The sequence below is a fragment of the Camelus bactrianus genome, chromosome 8 (genome assembly GCF_048773025.1).
Source record: "Camelus bactrianus isolate YW-2024 breed Bactrian camel chromosome 8, ASM4877302v1, whole genome shotgun sequence".
NCBI classification, from domain to species: Eukaryota; Metazoa; Chordata; class Mammalia; order Artiodactyla; family Camelidae; genus Camelus; species Camelus bactrianus.
Genome location: NC_133546.1, coordinates 12925632 through 12950771, shown reverse-complemented (window position 1 = coordinate 12950771; position 25140 = coordinate 12925632). Strand labels below are relative to the sequence as shown.

The 25140-nt window shown below is 39.4% G+C and overlaps 1 protein-coding gene across 3 annotated transcripts in view; it reads right to left on the bottom strand.

The window, feature by feature from the left end:
* The window catches only part of SYNE1 (spectrin repeat containing nuclear envelope protein 1), a 427410-nt gene that overhangs the window by 63515 nt on the left and 338755 nt on the right, over positions 1–25140 (bottom strand). For all 3 annotated transcript variants that reach the window (XM_074368141.1, XM_074368140.1, XM_074368142.1), the window contains 11 exons: positions 23377–23510; positions 22771–22975; positions 20919–21101; positions 19995–20141; positions 17762–17916; positions 17198–17345; positions 14894–14988; positions 11888–12122; positions 10108–10302; positions 6379–6504; positions 3382–3537 (listed from right to left, as the gene is read on the bottom strand). In XM_074368141.1, the coding sequence (XP_074224242.1) occupies positions 3382–3537; positions 6379–6504; positions 10108–10302; positions 11888–12122; positions 14894–14988; positions 17198–17345; positions 17762–17916; positions 19995–20141; positions 20919–21101; positions 22771–22975; positions 23377–23510 (1779 nt within the window). The remainder of the gene's footprint in view (positions 1–3381; positions 3538–6378; positions 6505–10107; positions 10303–11887; positions 12123–14893; positions 14989–17197; positions 17346–17761; positions 17917–19994; positions 20142–20918; positions 21102–22770; positions 22976–23376; positions 23511–25140) is intronic.

Here is a 25140-nt window from a genome sequence, read left to right as displayed (position 1 = left end):
ACGAGCTCATTTCCTTTTGCGGTTTCATACTTGATAGAAGTTCTCCGGAAACACTAACTCAGGAACTAGTAACTAGTCTGTATTTTGCCTCACAGTTATCGCCTGGCACCTTTGGTACGAATACACATGACTAGACTCCCTTGCTGGTTTAAATAATTTTGTTTAGACTGAAGTAATGTGAGGTAAGTATGCTTTAGTTTCTGCCTTGAGACACAACATAGAAAGTTTCTAGAAACACAGTATATGCAATCTGCTTCCTCTTTCTTTTTTGCTTTTTTTTTTCCACTTAAGTCTTAGCCCACTCACAGGTGCAAGGTATTAATCTCCTGACAGCATATATGATCAACAGCACCTTCTAAAAAATATACTTACAAAGAAACTATTGCCTAGATATAGTTAAGTCTACTGAGATATTTTACAACCTATAAACTTTTTTCTTTTTCTAGATTTATTGAGATGTTTGACATATAACATTGTATAAGTCTAAGATGTACAACACGATGATTTACTAGTCATATTTGTTGTGAAATGATTACCACAAGGTTAACTGACACCTCCATCACCTCACACAATTACCATTTTTTTGTGTGTGGTGAAAACATTTGAGATCTAGTCTCTTAGCAACTTTCAAGTAGATAATAGAGTCTTGTTAACGATAATCCTCATGCTGGACATCAGATCCCCACACTTAGTCATCTTGTAACTGGAAGTTTGTACCCTCTGTACCTTGGGGCATTCTTACATAGTACGAGTTTTCCCAAGTCAAAAAGTACTTCATAATCATAATCCTGTTACCCTCCAAAATATTCAGAAACTTTGTCATTATTTTACATTTAAAGGAACATAAGTATACAGATAAAAAATAAATGTCCTACAGTCTTGTCTTAAGCATTAACAGTATGAATAAACACTCAGCTGTTTTCGGCACTGAAGATGCAAAGAAATGGTCTTTGTCCTCAAGGGCCTCATAGTCTTGAAGTCAAGCCACAAACATCAAGAAAAAGAAGAAGACAAAAGGAACAATGCACTGTCACATGATGGCATAAACTGAAAGGGAAAGTTCAGAGGAGTTCAGAGGGAGTTCAGAGGAGCAGGAAAAATATGGCGATCTGAGAATCTCAAGTAATGGCATCGTAAGGGGTGGTGGAATCTGAGAGAGGAGGGTAGGTGAGAAAATCAGAGAGGAAGGAACAGTCAGTCTGGGTAGGAAGAATGGCCTGAGCAAGGTCCTGGGTAGAGAAGTTCATGGTAGGTTTGGGAAGGAGATGTGAGCCAATATTTAGTGTTAGCTCTCTGAAAGCTTTCCAGACATCAATTAGCTAGAGAAATGGATCTGGTCTAATTAATTTCACATAATATGCTAAGAAGTATTGAGTCCGCAAGTAGTGCTAGACTTTTCTCGATTTCAAGAGTAACAAATGAATAAAGCTCTCAAAAGAAACTGAACATTATTACTCTGATCAATTCCTAATGTCTGTGTCCACCAAATATATTTCATTTATATACACTATGATAAAATCTTTACCTTAAAAAGTATGCACAAATGAACCTATTTACAAAACAGAAACAGACTCACAGATGTGGAAAATAAACTTATGGTTACTAAAGGGGGAAGGAGGGGAGGGATAAATTAGGATTTGGGGTTTAGCAGATACAAACTACTATACATAAAATAGTTAAACAAGGTCCTACTGTATAGCAGAGGGAACTATATTCAATAGCTTGTAATAAACTATAATGAAAAAGAACATGAAAAAATCTATAATTGATTCCCTATGCTGTACATCAGAAACTAACATAACATTGTAAATCAACTATATATATTTATTTTTTAAAGTATACACTAATTTACTGGATGGTGTTGATTTTGTACTGAAGAACTCAGAAAAGAACGTGTGATTAACGTCATCACACTCCATCTAAGCTTCTCATTGTGTTCACTGAGACTATGGGGCCCTGGGGAAAGTGGCTACATTAATTTTGAACTCAAATCATTAACATGTTTATGAAAAATCATCTCTTAGAATTCTTTCTTTTAAATATATATATATTTCAGAGTTTTTCTTTAGTTCATGAGAAATAGATGGGTTTTAATCTAAACATACAGAGAGAAATTTACCCAACATTCTCGTTGATGTTAAATGAATCAAGAGGCTCCCAGCTCTGTGTAATGTTTCCTTAAGCATGAAGGCAAGCACCCCTAGGAAGAGCCGTCTAGTGTAGTGTAGTTGGCCTGAAACTAGGGAGGCTCAAAGAGGCCCCTTCTCAAAAGCCCCTCCTCATCCTTCCGACACCTGATTTCCCCAGCCAGGTCCTCTCTCTTTCTACTCCTGTGCCCTTTTTAAGCTGCAACCTTGTCCAACACATCCACTTTCTCCCTTTATACCCACCTTTCTCTTCCACTCCCATCTCAGCACTCAGTTCAAGATTTTTCCAATTCAACAAGCATTTTATTCTCTGCAATCCACACAGCCCTTTGTTTGCTTACAGTTTTATACATTGTTTTACTTTGTTTATACCTGGTTATCTTCTTCACTGCATAGGGTCTTCTGGATTGATTTTAGTCTCAGCTCAATTGTAAATGGCATGGTGGGGCACCTACTATAACTTGTGAAATTCACAATCATTAATGTGGCTGATTCATTTCACAGATAGGCATCACAACCTCCTATGTGCCAGGCAAGGCAATCAAGGTACAGGAAGGAACCCGACAGACACGTTCCTGCTTCCTGGAGGGTATGATCTCAAGGCTGTCAGTCAGAGTCCATTCTTCACCTGTGGGCCTTTAATCTGATATTCCTCTTTGCCTGGAATATCCTCTCATTGCAACTCTACCAGTCTTTCCCTTTCATCTCCAAATCAAAACCCAATCTTGGATCTCTTTTAAGTTATTGTGCACATAGAAGGTACTTAATAAATGCATAAAGTATGACGAAAAATGCCGTACACCAACGAATTACTAGGATACAACTATGGTAAATTAACAGCAATAATAAATGTCCATGTACAAAACCACTCACTGTATTAGCTAAAACTGCAAATAAGCCATGTTTTTTTCATATGTTTAAAGTATGAAAAAACCAGCAATATCTACCTAGCAAAACCACATTTATGAACCACAAAACTGTGTTTCCTCTTAAAAAACATTTTGACAGCCAGCAAAAGAAAGAGCAAGAGAATCCATTTTGGATGCATTTAAAGTACAGTATTAATATCTAATTGTCTTACTCTGAAGGATTCTTACAGTAAGCACAGAGTTTTCCTCCATGTGTACTATAAGTTACGGGATGGGTCCATATGTGGACACAGCCACACACATTCCAAATCATCTTCGACTTCTCTGCCTTACTGAGCTAATGTTGAGTCTAGAGTTTGTCTCACCTGGTGGCATAGTTCTTCCCACTGCCTCTGCAGAAGCTCCATGCGTTCATTAAGGATGGAGATATCGTCGGCACTGATGTAGGCACAGAGGGTGTCCTTCAACAGTGTCAACTGTGCCAGGTCATCTGTCCAGCTCCCAATTGCAGTTTCCAATTCCTAGATTAAAAAAACAAAAAAACTTGCATTCCCATGGACATCTAGCATCAGTGATTTCTGAAGTATGTTCGGAATCCCTTCTTGATGCCATTAGCTTTCCATCCCACTCATTTGAACATCCAATCTAGTATCTACTGTATTTGCTTCCTATATAATCTGATCATTTGTCAAGGTCTGATACAATACCAGGTTGCCTGCAGAATCTTTCCTAATGGGAAACGGAAATCTATTTCCTAATTCATTGATGTTTCTCATCTTCTCTAGGTTGAAGTTCCATCGCTGCTGATGGAAGTACTGATCTTCTGTACTTTTAAACTGACTTCATAAACTCCTTTATTTTTGTCCCAAGTTACTGATCATGTTAATGAAATATTTTTCAAAAACCCAAATTCCTAGATTTAACCTTCATCTTCAAATACTGAATTGCTATATTCTGTGATAAAGACTTTATAACATAATAGCTGAAAAGATCTATTGCTGTTTATTACTCAATTTAAAGTAATGGACTGAATATGTTTTCTACAGGAGCAGAGATTTCTTTAAGTTACTGGAAAAAATATGTATTCTGTTCTTTCGGGGAATGATTTAGGGAAAAAAATCCATATAACAATATTTGAATGAGTTGGCAGGAGTTTTTGCAATGGTTTGAACATATGACCAGTTTTACAATTTGTATAACTTGCTTTTTGCCAGCTGTTGATGTTTTTAGATTCCAGCTAATTTTGTACATGAATAGAGCATTTCACATGGCTTTCCCCCTCTCTTTTTGTCTCTTCACACAAAGGACAAGTTTCCAAAGGCAAAGGCAATTCGTGGTACTGTCGGAGGCTAACTTCTCAGGCAATTTAGGCAAACTAGGTTTTAGCCTAAATTTTCTAGGTAATTGCTTTGTTTTGCTGCTCAGCGTGGTTTGGGGAAGAGTAGCAAAGAGCTGGACCAAAATGCACCCTTCTAATCTCCAAACTTAATAGCAGGGCATGTTTGTAACTGTCGAGTATTTTGGGAGATTAGGTCCCGTGGTAACAGCATTTGGCTGAAAGACCAAACCATCCAGGTGTATTAAATATGAAGCATTTCTATTTACATCCTAGACATACTAAATTGTCTATCAATGCAAAGATTTTCCTCTTTTTATACTAATTTCAATCCCTACCCCACCCACTCAAACATCAGATATAGGGTATTGGTTAGAAAAGACATAAACAACGTGACCACCAGAATCCATCTGCTACAGACTCACTGACTCCGTCAGATGAGTCCACGTGGTAAAAACAATAGTCTTTGGATTCAGGAAGCCCTGATGCTAACTTTGATAGTGATTAAACCTCTGCATGCCTCACTTTTCATATCTGTAGAAGGGACGTAACAGATTGTCCTCACGAGCTTGTGTTCACGCCAATTGAGGTAACGCTGGTTAGGCCGTGGCACACAGGAGGGGCTCGCTAAATGCCCATTCTTGCTTGTCGAAAATATTCCTTAATCATTCATCATGAATTTATAGGCAACATTTCAAACTCTTTCTAATCTTCACATACTTCTGAATTTACACCTCAAGTTAATATTTCACTTACTTACCACCCATGACGTAGAATATACCACCTTCTGTTTTTCCTAAATATGCCTCTTCTGTTTCAAAGACTATCCTTAAATTTTAATACTGAAGAAAAATTCTTATATCCACCCTTTTCATGATTTCCAGACTTCTTTACAAATTAATCTTTCTTATATGCTTACCACTTCTTACCCAGAGTGAAGCAGAGAACTTCTGATTAAAATCCACTCTATCACTTAGCTGGTTAAAGCGCTTGACTAGTAAACAGGAGATCTTGGGTTCAAATCCCAGCAGGACTTGATCTCTCTCGGCTTTGTGTTCAGTTTAGGGGTGTAGCTCAGTGGTAGAGTACATGTTTAGCATGCATGAGGTCCCGGGTTCAATCCCCAGTACCTCCATTAAAAAATAAATAAATAAACCTAATTATCTCCCCCTCCGGAAAAAAAAGAAAAAAAAAAGGAAGAAAGAAAAAAGAAAATAAAAGTCCAAATCATTCAAGTCTGTCTGAAGTTTTAAACAGAATTCCTCCAGGGCAGTAATTTGCAAATGACTTGGCAAATTCAAGGACATGTGTTATCTGGGGTGGGGGGAGGGAGGCATTTTTAAAGGGAACTTTGATTTGTCCTGCATATTGCTCCGCTTGACTACAGAGGAGTGCGTGAGAAAGTTCCTACAACCACTAACTCATGTTGGCGTCAGTGAGCTCACCATGCAGGGAGTGGTCTGTATTAGCTACCGTTTTGCTTTCAAGTGCATTTGAAGTGTTGATCATAATCTTTAAATAGTCAGGGCTCTGAGTAACTGAAGGACTGTGTGTCTCCGAGCAGTAACTGTAACCAGCTATTTACAGTTCCTGCCTTCCTTACAGGAAAGAGCCTGGAGGGCAGGGTGTGTTTCTCCAAGGGCCACTGTATGCAGAATTTCCAGGCTGCCCAGCCTCGCTCTTCTTTCTGTGAACTAGACTCTTCTACTGGAATGACCCTCCAGCGTGGACACTTTAAAAAGATTGTTTTTATTGCTCTTAACCTAGCTTTCAAATATCTTTTAATATGGCGTTTTACATTTTGGTTTGCTTGCTCAAGGTAATCCAGAAACTAGCCTATAATTTGATCAACCACAAAACATCAACAACCAAGCTTCACCAGAGTTGCCTGCCCTAATGCAAAACACCGGGAACTCGCATCTACACGGAGACAACCACCGGGGCCTGGCCGGACTGTGCTCTCAAAGGCGCTACTGCAGGAGAAGCAGAAGTGGGTGACAGTGAACGGCTCAAGCCGGCACCTCACCTTGCAATGCATTTGCTCCGCGTGGAGCTCTTCGTGGTGATCTGGTAGGGGCTGGGAAAGCCTCTTCTTGAAAGTTCGCAGTTTCTCCAGAGAATCAGCTATTCCGTTCTCGCATTTTTCCCAGTCCTAGAATGGGAGGAGAAAGAAATTTCATGAATTGGGAGGGTGGGTGGTAGGAAACTGGGAAAAAGAAAAGAAAAACTTTCTTTTCAATTCCGAGAGAAAGAATTCAAGTTACACTGATGAACACTGTTGGAGGCGTGTCCACGTCCATTGTCATGGGAGGTGGCATCAGAAGGGCTGAGTTCTAAACTGAATGACTTAGTATCTGTGTGACTTTAAGCAGGTAATGCGCTGTATCTCAGGGCTCCCTATGAAACCTGAAGTAATACAAACACTCTATGATTGCTGGAGGATTACAGGAAACAATGGGGGTCAAGACACCATGTACAATGCCCAGAATATTATGGGTACTCAGAAATGTTACCTGAATCCCAATCTATCTGCAGGTGGAAGTACCATCCCAGTATCTTGCCTCTTTCCTAACTCCATGCATCACACTAATGTCTAATGTCTACGCTCTCTTAATGCACTGCAAAGGATGAAAAAGAGAATATGGAATCTCTTTCAGGGTGAAAATACATATAGGGGAGAGCAGTGATATGAAATGTAAAAATAATATAACCCTGACTCTGATTCAATTCCACACATAAATTGTCTAAGCCACTTAGATCTGACTTGGTACAGAAGCAGAAACATATATAACTATGAAAAGCAGAGCATTTGACTGGCTTTATCTTGATGGCACTGAAACGTATGTAACAAAGGACTAAATGTCTAAAATGTAAAAAACCTATAGAAAGCAAAAAAGCAGAGGGAGCGAGGTAACGCAGATTTTTAAAAGCGTGCATCTTGTATGACAAGTACTGCCAAGCGCCTGGAAGCACAGCACAGCAGGCTAGGTGGCACAGGGCGGCAGCGGGGGGTGTGGCAGATCTCTATGAGCTGACAAAAGAAAGCATACATTATATGGTTATGTTTTAGAAGGTTAGACACCAAACTGGCAACAACGGTTATCTCTAGAGAAGAGACCAGGATTTGGGTGGTGGTATTGAGGAAATTTCTTTGTACCCTCTATACTTCAATCATTATCTGAATTTTTTTCAGACACATGGACTTTTTTTGTGATTAAAAAAGAAAGTAAAAGACAAAAAAGAAAGGAACCATGATGGAGACTTGATTTTTTTATGGCACCCCATCTACAAAATAACCCATTTCTGGTGTCTCAGTGCCAATTAAATTCAACTAAGCAAATCCCCTTAATTTCGTCAACTGCCCCCCGTTCCTGACTTCCCCCTTCTAGTTACCTTCCTCACAGTTTAAATTACTGAGCTCCAGAGAGACCCAACTAGAGCTGCTTTTAGTAGTTAGCCTGGCGCCAAACCAGGCTGCACGTCCCTTCACATCACCCCTTCCATCATCTTTCATCAGCAATCCTCTCCTGTCTGGGTTCTTTCTATTTTCTCTCCTGATGCCTTGTTTTCAGCACTGCAATGCAGAGAAGCCATTACCACAACGGTCTTCTTTAAAACGTGCTGGCCACAGTGCCTCCCTGCTCAGTGTCTTTTGGTTTCTAACTGGACAGAGAGTGTGGCCCACGATTCTCATTTCTGTTTAAAATTCCTTCAGGGAACTTCCCAGGGTATACAACCACATTCCTTCTTCCCATTCACTAGGAAGAATGAAACAAAAACAAACAACGCTGCCCCCTGCCCCCCGCCCACAAAGTCTATTTTGGACAGATTTGTTCCAATTCCCCTTTATTAAAATGTCTGTGTTCCCAGGCTACTCTTAGTTAGGCACAGTGAGGGAAGACAAAAGATCCTCTTTCTGCTGAAACTGAACAACATTCTCAATTAAATCATCACAGCCTCTCAAATCTATCAACATGCAGGTAATGAATGGTCGTTGGTCTAAAAGAGAAAAGGTCAACTTTTCATTCTTCACAGCAACATTAAGAGGCAATAGTGAAACAAGTAAACACGAAGGCATCGAATGATAATGACTGCATTCTTGGCGTATTTCCTCAGCATCAAATTAAGAGCTAAAAATAGGTAAGCACTATAGCTATGGTGAAAAGATACAGTAAAATGAGGCAGCAAAATCATTAGAGTTTAGCTTCATAAATTCCTTCTTAGGCAAATGGGATCTAGTGTATGATCCAGAAGAAAATAAAACTTTAACAAGAGAACAAGAGTTCCCCTTTCCAAGGATGGCTTAGAATCTGAAGGTATGATCAAGTTTTTTTTACTACATGAATTATAAGGAAATAACTAAATGTTATGGTCTGCAGACATCTATCAAAGTCGATGTTTTATACGCCAGCAAACAGACTGACAAGAAAAGCAAATGCAGTGACTCAGCCCTCTCGCCTTATTAAGTCTCAGAAATGTGCCCCGAAATCACATCACAAATAAAGAAAAACATATGGTTAACGTGTTCTCAACAGAATGAGTTACAATGTTTTTAATCCTTTCCTGAAAGCAAAAAAGAAGGAAAAAGAATCAGGCATATTGTATTACTGATGAATTGTGCTGTGTGCAAATAAAGGCGCGCTAACATGTGTTCAGTGGCATTTTTGATTGACTGTTTCCTACACGGAAGGTAAGATAATAATTTATTTAATAAATCCAGTAGAATAAACCCAACGAGTGTGCATACTTTAAGCATTAAAAAAAGCAAAATGTGCTTCATTAACTTTAGCTATTACCTTTAACCCAAAAAGTGACAGGCTGAATTTAATAATCTCATTAAAGTGTTGGTGATTATCACTATAAAAGGCACTATTTAGTCATGATCAATTTCAAAATGATGATAATATCAACAATGACAGTTACCATCATTTACTGAGTACACAGTATGTACCAGGTACTCTGACATATGATTTACTTTCACCATTTCATGAAATCCTCACAATGCTGCACTACATGTAATCATACCCACTCTACAGATGAGGAAACTGAGGCTTAGATAAATAGAGTTAACCAGGTTACTTGGTTTATTATGGTTTTAACTTGGGTTTATCTGAGTTTAGAACCCATGCCTTAATTCAACTGCAGATTTAATTATGTGTTACATAAGGAATTGGAAAGTGAGGGAGAAAAGCAGATTGTGGGAGGTCTGATAAATTTACATTTCCCTAAACTTACTGAGTGATCAGGCTATCTGTTTCCAACTAAAGGCTTAATATACCTCCTGGAGATTTTATCTTATAGCATCTTGCTTGGATGAGTAAGATCAACTCGAGAGTATCTTCTTGGATAGCTCTTCCTGCTATAAAACAAGCGATAGCAATCTTGAAAACCACTTCAGAGTCTTACATTAGGGAGTGCAATCTACTCTTTGCATTCTTGTCTGGATTTATGAAGTCATCTCATGGCTTCTGGCTTAGCACTGGCCATGAATCAGAATTCATCGCTTGGACAGTCTTATTAGACTTAAAACTACTTTGTTGGGGGATTTTCCGGAAAGACAAACTGCTGAAAATTGGGAAACTTTTCTAGTTCATGCAAGACAGGACAATGTCTCAATTAAGACACAGGGGATCAAAATACCGCAGGGTATGACTTAACGATGTGCATTAAGATAACAATGTCGAGGACGGGGCACAACTATTACAAGGGCTTTTTAAACTGCGCTAGGCCTACAGGAGGAAAGAGCCGAACTTACTTGCAACAGGAAAGCCAGTTTCTTCTTCTGCTCCTCCAGGTGCACACTGGCTGATCTCCACTTCTCCTGCATTTCCGTGAGCTCGGCCTGCAAGGCGGCCTCAGCCCCGCCGTCGGCGGAGAGCAGGAGCTGCTTGCCAGCCTCCACGGTGAGGATGTAGCTGCCCTGCTGTCGCAGTAACACCTTTTCTTTGAACTGAAAAGAGCCACAGATTTTTACTTTCTCATTCTTTTCTTCACTGTTTCCCCGTTATAAGTATTTTTCAGTGGCTCAAAATGTTTGCATACATAACATACCCTCTTTTTTCCAAAAGGCTTTACTGACCTAGTACTCTGTACCTGAGTGGAGCAACGTGTAAATAAATAAGAATTCAACAGGGAGGCTTAGTGTCTGCTCCCGAGTTAAACACCATCACGATGCAATATGAGAACCGCTCTACAAGACTGATGCTCACAGAGGGACAGCTAGCCCATGTAGGTGCACAGGAAGCTTCTTCAAGTGGTGAAAGCTTCCTGAGTCTTGAAAGACATTAGGAACACAACCAGATGAAGAAGGATCTGGTGTGAGGAGGACCAGGAGTCAGGGAGAGGACACCTTCCACACAGAGAAGTGAGGATGGGCAAATGCACTTCCCACAATAAAGATGATGAATGCAGGACACTGGACATCGCTTTCAGTGGCTGGAACAGAGGATGCCTGTGAGAGTGTGGGAGAAGATGAGGCAAGACCATGCCTTGCACAGGAATTTGGTTTTTATAGTAAAAGTGACTGAGACTCACGGAAGAGTATTAAGCAGTAGGGTGGAAGATAGAATGGAAAAAGGGCATATATTGGAGATGCTAAGACAAGTCGGGAAGCTGTTGTCTATTGAGGTGAGAAATCGTGAGCGCCTAAATCTAAGGTGGTGGTGGTAGGGATGGAGACTTGAGGTATATGAGATCTGGGGAGGAGAGAAAAAGAAGAGTACAGCTCTAGAATGACTCCAGGGTTCCTGGGTGATGGCGTTTCCATGGTTTGGGCACATGGGATGGGCTGATGAAGCATTGCTGGTCCGGAGATCACAGGCTCCGTTGACGCCCACAGGGTATATTATGTCTGTGATGCAAGTAGATATAAATTTAAAGGTGGTTAAATAGACCAGTTGGAGGCTTAGGAGGTGAATGGGCCCAGAAGATACCAATCTGACCCTCCTCTGCTGGTAGGGAGTAGTTGAAGCCTTGTGCAGAGATGAGGTTTCCCAGAGATGTGAGGAGAAGAAAGGAAACAGAGAACATTAACCTTCAAAGGAAGAGGAGCCCATGAAATGTCCTGGGAGGGACTGAAGAGAGGGCGAGGAGGTATCCACGGAAGAGGATGGAGTCCCAAACTCCCCAGCTGGTGAGAGGAAGGGGCTGGATTGGGAATAAACAAAGAGCTCACATGGGACTGAGCCACTTAAGTGGCTTGTTTAAATTGCTCGTGAGTTAAATGTGTATAATCAATGTAAAGTCTTTCTTCTCCGCCACTGTCTTTCCATCCGTGCTGGGATCCCCTGAGCTGCTGTGAGGCCTTGGTGTGTGAAGTGGAGGCAGTCTTTGTGAGAAGCTGGGACTCACCATACGTTCATCGTTAAATACGGACTTCATAATGCAATCCTTTTGTATATTTCTGTTGACATTTGGGAACCATGCTTGTCTGCATTCCAGCCTTACTCGAGAGTCCTTCTGAAGAACCGAGGCCAGGGTAAAGAGTGCGGCGGAGATGCAGGAGCAGTTGGAAAAGAGCGTGTCTGGCACCTTACCTGCGCGTCATCAAAGAGGGTCCTTGCTTGTTGCAGTGGTATTGGGACACTTCCGAGACCAGTCGCGGGTACATAGGACACTTCAACCAACCACTTCCGAAGCTTCTCCGCCATCTCCCTATAGCGTTGCCACTGGCGAATCTGGCTGTCGATGATGCCCCGCCTCTGCTGGGCCCTGCGGATCACCCCCTGCCACTGATTACTGAGAAGTGTCAGCTTCAGGTTGAATTCATCCCTGGTGAAGAAATAATTACATCAGGGAAACCACTGTAATCCTGGATGTAGGTAGCTAATCAAACGATGTCTACTACTCGATGACCATAAGCCCTAACAGGTGATCCAGGACAGAGGTTTTCAAATATCATGCCATGATCTATTATTAAGTCTATTGAAAGTAATTTTAAAAATTAATAACAGTGAAACCACTAGTGTTTGCAAACGGTGAATGGATTCTGGTCTCAGCACAGGTGGAAGATATATCTGCAAGGTCACTGTCATTTACCCTCTGAGGGCAAAAGAGGGGACAGAGTGCAGGGCAGCAGCTACACTGGGCGTGGCGTCTCTGAACACACCCAGGACCATGTGTGCAGCACGTGACACCCTCTTGCGTGTGCGACCATAGGAAAAAATGAGGGACACAGCTTATTTATAACCTCTGTCTACAGCTACAATTATAAGCCACTTTGGTTAAAAAAAACTGGGTTATTTAAGCTAGAATCATAAGCCACTTAAATAAAATTATGTCATTTAAAAATATTTTTTAAAACAGTACTCCATAAACTCTCAGTATTCCCCCACAATAAATAGCCCTAATCGTCAGCAGATTATTTCATATACTCATCTAAACCATCCCTGCTGCATTTTAAGCCCACTCCATTTGTTCTTACAGAAATGAAAACTAGCTAGTAGTCATTTTTGGAATAAAGGTTGGCCATATACTTAGAGATACTAAATTTTCCTTCAACTTTCTCAATGTCAGGCTAACTTGTCTCAGATCTTTTTGTTCGTTCTTTCTGCTTCTGTGTTTTCTACCTTTAAAAAATGTTGGTAGTTTTTTATCAGTTTTCTTGAACATCCAACTGTAATTCTACAACTGTTCTGCCCAGTACCAAAGAGAATGAGTTTCTCTGGAGCTGAGAGTGGTACTCACACACTTTAGGACTATAGTGTCACATTACTTGTGCTTTCTCTATTTTACTAGTTTCGCTCTTCTTCCCTCTTGAGGGTGGTTTCTCATCTGAACTGGACTTACTATTCTGGGCTCCTATGTTCTGGACATCTTCTATTACCTAGGGCCACTATAAACTTTGATTTTGTAACCAAGTGTATTATTAGGTGCTTCTGTTTTTGAAAGGAAGTTCTGGTACTTAGAATCTAATTGCAGCTGAACCAAATGTGGCGAATTAGGTACAGGAGACTTTCCTAAAAGTTACAAGCATCCAACATCTCTGAGAACACCCAACTCCAGGGCTTGAGGATGTTCTGCACCATGAAGCGTACCCTACACCCTGCTTCCCTATCAGATAGCCATCCAAGGTCTTTGGAGCCTTCATCCTCACTTCCTAGAAACAAGCTGTCCTGAGCTATCTGACAGTATGAGGAACTACTCAAAACGTGACACTGGGCTCAATGCTGAACTTGAACTCTAAAAAGCAAAACATATCAACAAGCTTTTAAAACACAATACATTTGTAATCTGGGGCCTTCCTATTTGTCAGTATGCTCTCATTTAAATTTTTTTAACTGTCAGCTTTCAAAATTATCCTCTGGTCCAATCCTCCCATCTTCATTTCTTTGGTGTTTTTCCCTAAATGTTAACATTTAAAATTTAATAGGTGTTGGCTTGTGCCTGAATGCTAAATTTTATTTTACTTAATGACTTGAGCTTTTTATAATATTGTTACAAGAGTAGGGAGGATAAAGCAAAAGATAAGTTAATTGCATTTGAATTTGTCTTATTCTGAAGGCCTTAATGTCTCAGTAAAGCTCACATTTAAGTTTGGCTTACTTAGAATAGAATAAATATGGTATCACATTTTGTTGTTCCAAGCTTAACCATGAAAATCTTTCATGTACTTCCAAATAAATATCCACTTAGAACCGAAATTGCTTCCAAAATATTTTAAAAAAAAAAAGCTCTTGATAAAAATAATGACTTATTTTCTATTTTTTAAAAAAAGTTAATTATAATCACAACTACTGGTCCTAAGTAAGGGAAAAATGTACACATGTAATAAAATAAGGTTTTGAGGTTTGTACTCCAAATATCAAGAGTAATATTGTTCCTAGGAAGTACAATTATAGGACAAAATTGCCAATTCACATACCATAAATCTAAAGGGGAGCTAGATTTTACTTCTGCATTTTTCATACAGAGATAGTCTGCTAAGTAAATAAAGAGGAAGCAAAATTTCAGGCTGAGCGTAATCTGACTTAAGGCAGCAAGCCATTTTCAAACATGGAGGCATTATCGTGGTATGACAAACCCGCTGGTCCTGACCAGAGACCAGGTACGTGAGTTCTAGGCTTGATTCTGCTGCTACTTAGTCATGTGGCCTTGGTCAATGATCAGTTCACGATTCTGAGTCTCAAATTTTCATTCATAAGTCAGAGAGATGGTTGAGGGATCTCTATGCTCCTTGGAGGAATAAAATTTCTGTAACCGAATGAGAATTATTAGAAGCATCTGTTTACAAACCATTGGTGCATCACTGATATAATTCATTTGGACCTATTCATTAACGCCAGTCTCTTGCAGATGACTAGCGAAGGTTGGCTAGGTGATTTCCAATTACTCTATACTCATATAATTTAACAGTAGTTCTTTAAAAAGATTCAATATTCAGTCATTTCAGAGATTCAGACAAGTCTTTCCTCCAATTACTGAGGCTCCATTGCATTACAATTGCCTTAGGAAGATTGGATTTATGTCCTTTAATCTACTCATTAAAAAGAAAATGACCAATTTACTGGAACCTTTCTTTGTAATAATATCAGCGATCCTACCTGTCATCAACTTGACCTTGTTCTAGAAGACGCTGCCCATCAATAATGATCGAGTGCAAAATCTGCTGACGACTGAACATCTCTGCTTGAAACAACTGTTATTTAAAAAAAGAGGAAGAAAAACATAATTTAGAGGTCCTAATTTTAGTGACCAGTTCTTCAACAACTTTCCAAAAATTCTGGTTTAAGCTAAGCTATGGAAAATATCTCCAGCTGAAATCAGAATGTGTATAAAATCTTGCAGTGTAGGAATAATGTATTTTTAAACCATCAATTAAGATAAACTTAAAAATGAAGTTTATTTTGTGCTTACTAAAACTAAGTGACTGAAAGTAGAATTATGTTTCCCTTCTTTCTTTCAAAATCACCCAATAAAGTTAGTTAACACATAATTTGTATTCTGGTTTATTCTGTATGCAGAATATAGTCCATTTTCAGACAGACAGAAAATAGCTTAAGACCTTTAAAAAAGTTGAAGAATGGGGAAAAAAAATCCACCCTATTTTAAAACTCACTGTTTTTCAATTTAACTCAGTTAATAAAATTATTTCACTACTAAAAAACTCAAAAGAAAGTCTTTCATTTTCACTGTTTTTTTTAAACAGTTCTATTGAAATATAATTCCATAACACACAATTCACCTAGTGTACAATTTAATGATTTTCATTATATTTACAGAGTTTTACAACCATTGCCACAATCTATTTTAAACCATTTTCATTACTCCCCCAAAAGCTCCATACACATTAGCAATCACTCCCCATCTCTACTCAATCCCCCAGCCCTAGGTAACCACTAATCTATTTTCTGTCTCTATGGATTCACCTACTTTAGACATTTCATATAAGTGGAATCATGTAATTTACTGTCCTTTGTGACTAACTTCTTTCCACTTAACATAATGTTTACAAGGTTGTTCCATGTTGCAGTATGTATAAGTACTGTGTTCCTTTTTATTGCTGAATAGTATTCCATTGAATGGATATACCACATTTTATTTATTCATTGGCAGTCAGTAGATATTTAGGTTGCTTCCACTTTTGGGCTATTGTGAATAATGCCACAATGAACAATTAATTGTCTGGTACAAGTTTTTGTGTAGACATATATTTTCCTTTCTCTTGGGTGTATAACTAGGAGTGGAATTACTGGGTCATATGGTAATTCTATGTTCAATATTTTGAGGAACTGTCAAACTATCTTCCAAAGCAGCTTCACTATTTTACTTTCCTACCAGCAATGCAAGAGGATTCCAATCTCTCTATATACTCATCAACACATGTTATTTTTTTCACTGTAGTTGTCCTAGTGGGTGTGAAGTGATATCCCATTTTAGTTTTGAGTCACTGTATTTTATTTCATCATAGGTCAACTCTGTGAAATTGGCCTTTAAAATACCTTACACATATTTAAATTCTCTTTTTATTTTTTTTAATTTAAGCAACATGCCTTAAAATAGTTTCATTTTCTTTTAAGTTTTGCATTAAGTTTTTTTCTGCTTTAGGTAAATCCTCTCTATCCATTTGTGTGTATTTCATAAATACATGAAACATCTTAGTTATTCTAGTAAACAGCAAAATAGAGACTAAGAGCAAATTGATTAATTTGCTTTTTTATCTAATTCTTAGTGTTTCTTGAGAAATGACTATAATGCAATTTGATCAAGAGGTACACTTGGGAGATATTCAGTAGTTTGACTTCCTAGTATTAAATCCGTATTTGCTTGGGGTGGGTATAGCTCGGTGGTAGAGTGGGTGCTTAACATGCTCGAGGTCCTGGGTTCAATCCCCAGTACCTCCATTAAATAAATAAACAAAACTACCTTCCCCCCTAAAAAAATAAAGTTAAAAAATTTTAAAAATATGCTTTTTAAAGAACTCACAATTTTTACTTATCAAAGACTTTTGATCAAAGACTTTACTCTCTTAAGCAACTAGCCTTGCCAATATTATGTAGTCTGTAACTCAACTTGGAAATTATCTAACCTTCTGCACTCTTTCCAAACACCCCTCTGCTTCCCTGGCCCTCCTGGTAAGTAGACTTTTACCCCAATTCTGGCATGATACCTTGCAGGGTACTGAAGCCTTCCACATGCTTATAACGAAGTATGGAACAAAGACTGGACCACATTTTTGTGATTAAGACATCAAAACTTCAAGTTTAAGAAATACGGCAAAACCACGCATGCATGTGAGCAGATTCAGCACGCGGTACAGCACTTTTGTTCTTCCACGCGACACAATGCAGCATCTCCCAAAGGTCTAAAACGATTTTATTACCCAGAAATCTACTGGCATAACTTACCTCATGTGCTCTCTGCTGCTCCAAAAGATGCTGATAATTGCCCGAAATCTCTACTGCTAACTTTTGTTCTGTTTGAACCAGGAATTCCATCCATGTTTCACATTTTTCCAAGAAAGTCTGATGTTGTAGCAAAAATGACTGTAACTTACTGAGAGAAGAAAACAAAAAGAGTAATGGTAATGTCGTTTTTTTTCTTACACCTTTGGCATATAAAACTGGATTAAGTATTTTCTGCCTCCAATTCTATTTTGACTCCCACAAAGCTTTAAAAAAGACAAAAGGAAAATTTAAGAAAAAAAATAAAAGTTTTAAATGGTAAGTTTTAAAAATGATAAAATGATGTATAGGTCTTTAATATAGTCTTATGTGCAAGTTTTATTTTTGATTGACACAATATTTAGTACATTAAACATGAGAAACCACTTCACAATTTGAGTTTCCCACTTTGGGTTCAAATTTCATGAGTATCATTGGAAAGACCTAGAATTTATAAATATTACACAAATCATGAACTTATTTCTACTAATGTATCATAATGGCCAAAACATCTCCCGGTTACTCTACCTGAATCTTTCTGTAGTCTGAGAGGAGATCAGAGACCAGTGCCGGTTCAGATTCTGCATCCTTTTGATTTCTTTATCATTCAGGGGTAACCGATACCCGAGCTCATTCAGACGATCCAAGTCTGGGACCATGCTGCTGAATTTTAACATCTGTCCCTGAAAGCAAGGTTTAAAAGCAGGTTTAGCACTGTGGTCAGACGACGCAGAGCTCCTTCCAAGCACACTGTGAACTTCTGATTTGGGGAAGAAGTTGGTCTTTGGTCTCCTACACATTTCTAGGTCACCTATTTGCAATCTCCAGGGCTGCACACACACAAAAAAGCTGCATCACCTAATCAGCCTCCCCTGCTGTCCCTACTGCTGCTACAGGGACTCACTATCCTTCACTGGACATTAAGCAGTTTATATGTGTTGTTCTTGATTTATTTACTCAGAAGTAATTTCTTGCTAGAACTGATAAAGGATGAAAATTGTGCTGATGACTGAAAAGATTTATTTCTTACCCTTTATATCTTATTTATCCATGTTACTCTGCTCCTTTATTATTTAGTAATAATAATAATAATAATAATAATAATAATAATAATAATAGTTATAATAGTGATAGCTAACATTTATTGAGCACTTATGAACCAAGCATCGTTATAAGAGCTTTACAGGTAATAACTCACTTTATCCTGAAAACAATCTCATAAGGTAAGAACTGCAACTATTCCCCAGTTTACAATAAGAAGAAGAGGCACAGAAACCTTAAGTAAATTGCTCAAGGCTACCCAGCTAGTAAGTGGTAGGGACAGGCAAACAAGACTTGTTGGGTTCTCCCTAGATGAAATACAATCCCACTCAAGCTTTGAAATCACCACATGTTATCTTAAAAGCTTCAGTTTTTGGTCCCTGACTCTCAACCTCAAAGCTGGTGAGACTCAACTAAGAAAGCAGCCTGTTTTCAGATCTCTTTCCTTCCTTCACATCTAGGACAGAGCTGCCTGTTCTGGTTTTCCCGTGGGCATTCCTAATGCTATCTAGGAAATCAGCAACAGGAAGAAGAAAAGGTCAGGACACCGTTGGCTTGTGTGTGTTTCCTCTTCCGTGCTTTGCAAAAGGCTCATAACCCTGAGGAAAGGATCAATCTTTCCAATTGTTGAAGCCCAAAGCAAATTATTAGATGGCAGAACGTCCCCAGGCAGACATCAGCAGTGAACAAAAGTGACAGGACACAATTCCTTCTCATGGTGCTTACAGAGAGTAAGACATGATTCCAACAGGAGAGAGAACAAAGTCACCTAACCCCGTGAACAGAATGAGATGGCAAGATGAAACATGAAACAACGAGGAGAAGAACCGTGGGCTGTGATAGTATGTCACTGGGGCGCCTGACCATGGACTTAAGTGAAGGCTTTCCTAAGAGCATATTGAACAAAATGAGCAGGAGTTGATTCCTTCTGGTGGGGAAACAGTTGGTGGGGACAAGAAATGAATTCCAGAAAGGGGCCCAGGAGGACACTGGGCATCCAGAAGCTGGGAAGCACTGTGGCTCCCAAGCAGCCGGAGGTAGAGACAGACAATGGTGAAGATGAGACCAGTAGGAAGGTGGAAGCCAGGAATTGCTGGTCCTGATAATTCACATTGATCTTTATCTGAAGAGCAGTGGGAACCCATGGAGGGTTTTAAGCAGAGGAATCATGATAAAATGTGCATGTCTATTGTATTCTTCTATTTACGTTACTGAACGTTTAAAACAGTTCATAATTAAGTAAAATCTTTTAAGAGAAAAAGATCATCCAGGCAGCTATGGGGTGGAGGGAGAAAGGTGGCTGCAAGGAGGCCCATGGAGGCTACTGTCGTGGTCCAAGAGAGATCAGGGTGATGATGTGATGGAGAAGGGAGGTACCAGAGCTATGAAGGAGGTGAGCGGCTGGGCCTGGGCAGGGACAGGCAGGAGAAGGAGGAGTGAGGTGGAATCCTAGGACTGCTCCTGGAAGGGTCTCCCATCACAGGGTGTGACATCAACTTGTGTTCATTGCCATCACTCCTCTAAGAGGACAGAAAAGCCATACTGGCAAGAGTTTCCTTGGGAACTTAAGATGAAAAGTAGGCTTACGTCAAGAGTTTTAAGGTTTCCTTAAGGTTTTGAGGACAGAAGCTAGAAGATCTGGGGCTAGGATTTGGATATACTTACCTTTTTTTGAGGACAGAAGCTAGAAGATCTGGGGCTAGGATTTGGATATACTTACCTTAAGTTCTTCCATCCTTTCCTGGATGGTGGAAAGGTCAGATGAGTGGCTAGGGTCTTGCGCCTGAAGGATTTCTTCAGCTTCTACTATCCAGGCCTCCAAAGCTTCTAAACTCTTGGTAAAGGTTTCATAGTCAAGAACTCCAGCCTTTTTTTTTTTTTCACAAAAGAAAATTGGTATTTAGAAATCTAGTGAAAGGGCAAGTGAATATTGAAGTTATTTTTCATATTCTTATATTATATTGTCAATCTCAAATGGCATTCTTAAAAAAAAACAAGGCTACAATGATTTAAATTTTCTCTTCTTTATTAGTGTAATTTTCCTAAAATTAAGAGTTAACTTCTATGTACCATTCATTAATTAACCAATTAATTTTTTAAACTCATTATCAAATAGAAATATATTCTCATTCTTACAAAAATCTGTTATGTAGAGGGGGAGGGTATAGCTCAGTGGTAGAGCAAATGCTTAGCATGCAGGAGGTCCTGGGTTCAATAGCCAGGACCTCCATTAAATAAATAAATAAGTAAACCTAATTGCCTCCTCCTCCAAAACATACACACACAGACACACACACACACACACACACACACACACACACACAAAACAAGAAAAAAGGATAGAGTAAAAAAATTGTTATATAAATGTGAACGTTAATTTTAAAGCTACTTGATGGTTATTAACTGACATGTTTTACTCAGTATCGTGGAAGGAAGCACTGATTTAGGGGCAAAGTTACATCAGTACAAGACTCCCTGCTCCCCTTGACCCCACTGAAACTTCCAAATTTGTTTATGTTTTAATTCTTCCGTCTTGAAGGAGGCATTGTCTCGATGATGAAAAACATTCCTCTTTTTTCTGTGTTTCTGCCCAGGTGTCACAGAAAGGCCAATGTATAACACCCATCAAACAGGAGCTCTGTACCTGTAACATCGTCTGCTGCTTGCAAAGAGCCTGTTCCAGGGCACCCAAGTGTTGACTCAAAGACACTTGATCAGACTGAATGGCTGATGCAGCCGAAGCGTCCACTTGCTGCTTGAGTTGCTCTCCCAGTTCATGGAGAACAAAAAGGGAATCCTTAACTGTCTCCAGTCCTTTGAGGAGGTCCTACGGAAGATGAAAACATGCCCATCATGAGACAACATGTTAAGTGTATTAATTATAAACAATCAGCAAAGGGCCACACATCTGGAAACACTCAGTTCTTCAAATCAGCACACCAAATAACCTTCACCTGCAGGAAAAAATAATCAAGAATTGAACTAGATTTTTAAAGATACGTATGTGCATTAACACTTCAAAAAATTATATGTACTATTCTGATTATAAAAGCCACACAGATTCATAGTAGGATACTGGAGAAATGCTGAAAAACTTACATAAATGAGAAAAAAAAAACCCATTATCTACAGGTAGAGCCAATAACTGGAAACATTTTAGTAGTTTTTTTCCTGCCTCTTCATGTAACTGATATCAAATTGAAAACCCAGAGCTACATTTTACCTTTTTCGATTTAATATTACACACACAAGGGAGGAGTTGTGTGTGTGATCATATCACAGTGGTTCCAATACCCCCTCCCCTCTCCGTGGCTGCAGAAGCCTAGCTATGCTTCCGGTGAGCAAGAGGAAGAGTGGTCTGGATCTCCATTCTTTTCCGTGTCATCTCTTGCCTCCACTTTTTGTGGGACCCTCTTACATATTTCAAGTTATACAGTGGAAACTCCCTGTTTCCAGTTTCCATCTACCACTTAGGGATGACGAATGATGGATTCTTCCACCTGCTGCTGGTGCCCCACCAGACACAGAGAAGAGAGCAGAGTCTGCCCGCGCAGTGACTACTGTGAGAGGAGGAAAAACAGCTTTAACCTTGACAGAGATACCAGAAAATTCACAGCGGTAATTTGGAGCACCAGACCCTACGATAGGCATACCTCAACTCAGGAGGATGGAAAATGGAAAGCAACAAACCTCTAAAGATAAATATGTGGAAAGAGAGAGAAAAAAAGGACAGAATTAACTTTGCTGCAAATGTTAAAACTTCAGCTTTAAAGTGATTATTCATTATTCATGTCAAGGTATTAGAATGCACTGAACTTCTATTTACGTGCTTTTTCTAACTTGCCTAATTCTCATAGAGTGACTTGGGAACGTTTGTAAGATCTTTGAAACAAGTTCATTAAAATAAAGACAAATAAGGGCAAGTAGTAAGAGGCATGTGACAAGTGAAACAAGAGAATTGTTCCTGAAAACCTTAAGTAGGTTACTGGCAGCTGCAGTAAAAAAGAGAAATATTAAAAAGCTATTAAAAAGAAGTATACCCGTAAATCAGGGGAGAAAGACTTCTTCCTACCATTAAGTTCTTAGAAGAAATTATTATGTAGATGCTTACATAAGAGATAATGGACCTAACTGGACAACACCTTTTAACAGTGGATTTTTAAAAGATGTAACATTACTCTTCATATGGTCATTTCTTATACTGACCACCTCTGTAAAAACAGATAGCCTCAATCTTTCACATGGATTGTATTCCTTTAGGAAAAATGGGAAAATAACTCTTTAAAAATAAAGCAACAGGAGGGGTAACCTCATAAATCTGACACATGGGCAACTGGGTTCTGAAAACCTAGGAGGCTCTTTGAAACTTAATTATTTTTGGATAACCATCTCACAGAGAGACGCAGCAAAAGCTTGCACACATCAGCAGTAGCCCTGCTAAACTTGAGAAGGCTAAGACTGGCGTGTTGGGAAAGCACCATGGTTCCTGGACGTACGTTGCAGTCTTGAATCCATGTGGCAACCTCGTCGTCAGCGATGTCCTTGTCCGTGGCTGCCTTCAGGAGCTCATTGGTTCGACCCTCCTGCTGTTGAACTGTGGAAGCACACTGTTTGGAGTAGTCCTTGTATCGTTGCCAGAGCTGAAGTAGGGCCTTGCTGGAGTGCAGCTGCTCAGCAATCTCTTCCAGCAAGTTATTCCATCTGGAAACAATAGCCAACACTCATGGGCAGATTCCCACCTATCGCCAAATGCTGTTATTTACTATTTTATTTTTTGTGATCCTGGTTCATGTGGTTATGGAAATAATGCAGATGTCTCATTTCTACTTAATGTAATAAAAAGTAACATTTCACACTCATATTTCAAGGGTAGACAGTAGACGTGAGGTCAACCTTTGGGTATACAGCTGTTTTAATTCTTTTCTAAATATCTTCACTATTTTTACTTACCCTTAAATTCATTTTGTGAAAACTAGAACATTAATAGGATAGAATCTCTATAAAGTTCAAATTCAAAATGCCAGCATTTAATTGCATCATGATTTATAATAAGATCATGCAATAAATAACGTGTAACCATATGAAATCAGCATATTCCATACCTCAGGTTGACTTCTTTGAGCGTATTGGTAAGAGTTTCTGTCACAGGTGGGTGACACTCTTTTAATAGCTGGTTGGTGATAGAGCCAAATTTCTGTAAGCTCTTTTCCTGTTTTTCCAGGTCATCTTGAAGATTCTACCCAAAGGAAAAGTATCAGAGATGACATGACAGGATCTGAATTCCAATGATAAGTTTAGAAGTAATTTACAGCTTTTTTCATAAAGATGCACATATAAGTACATAAACCATGACTTTGCCCCAATGCTTTATAAGCTTTCTTTAGATAATCAGTCTTTTCTTTTTTATGGTTTTGTTCTTATGGGTGTGAAGAGGGATTCTTAACAATTGATACTCCTTACAGCGGGTTCTGGAATTCTGCTGGGAAAGCTCATGGAGGGAGCCCTAGTCCACCGTCAAGGAGGAAGCTATGGCGCTGATGCGTCACAGTGTGGTGCTCTTCGATGCTCAAGGTCAGAGTCCAGATCTCTATTTTATTACTTACCCAGAGTTGCTCTACCAGAAACTCCTGGAAATGAGACTCTAAGAAGGTATAGCTTTTCTGAGTACCATCTCTAAGTTCTGAGTGTTCTTCCTTGCAAAGAATATTTATTATTAGACTGGCTGTCAGCTTGATGGAGTCTTCTACCAAGAACCAGTGAAGGAACTAGAAGAAAGATATTTCCCTGGAAATATTGCTCAAGCGATAGACTCAGTTCTTAGAAAAACTCCAGAGGTGAAGCAGGATGACAAAATCCGATCCTACTTAACACTGATATCTGGTTGCCATCAAATCAAAATATGCAGGGAATAGACCCTGAAGTCTTTCATATCTTCAGATGGCAGATGTTGGGGGGAGGGTATAGCTCAGTAGTAGAGCCCACACTTAGCAGGCACGAGGCCTTGGGTTCAACCCCCAAAACCTCCATTAAAAAAATAAAATAAAAATGCTAAGAAAAAAAGAGTTTAAAGAAAGACAGTAGTTGTTAAACACAGAGCAGGCTCAATTGGAAAGTATTTCTAACCTTCTCGAAGTTGTAAAATATGTTTTTTAATTTACTATTCTCAAAATAAGTTTTTATGATTCTTCGTATCTGCAACAGCTATGGTTTAAAGAAGTTATATATATACTCATTTCATCCTCTCTCCCTCATCCCCCAATAGAAAAAAAAAAAAAAAAGAGTATTCCCTTCAGAAAGACTGCATGTGAGGTCAGCAGCATATAAACTTTGACTGCCAAGCCAGGGACGTGGACTGAAGTAAGGAGGGTACAGGCTGGGCTCTTCCATCCCTGGGGGCCTGCCCTGCTCATCCCAGAGGCTGCATTATTTAGCCAGAGAGAAAAGGCAGCAGCAGGTGAGAGTGCCCAGCACACAGGTATACAGGGGAGTGATGTCAGCAACTGACTGAAGGCAGTGACCTGAGACAGGGGACTGTGCTGTGTTTAAGCCAAGCAGCAGCGAAGCCCTTCTGGATGAATACAGTGGTAAGGGACACACAGGAAACCAAGCAGGAAGCACTAGAAAAGGAGGATTACATATACATGTTGACAAGCCCACAGGCATTATGCTGAATGAAAGGAAAACAATGGTTTAAAATGTTTACCACTTTTGCTATTTTTGTTTTAATCCCTTAGACTATGTTCGGAGAAACAGGATAAAAAGACAAGCGGAAGACGGGGGGAGTGTAGAGCTAGCTCAGCGGTAGAGGCCACGCCTAGCATGCACAGGGTCCTGGGTTCAATTCCCCGTACCTCTGTTTAAAAAGA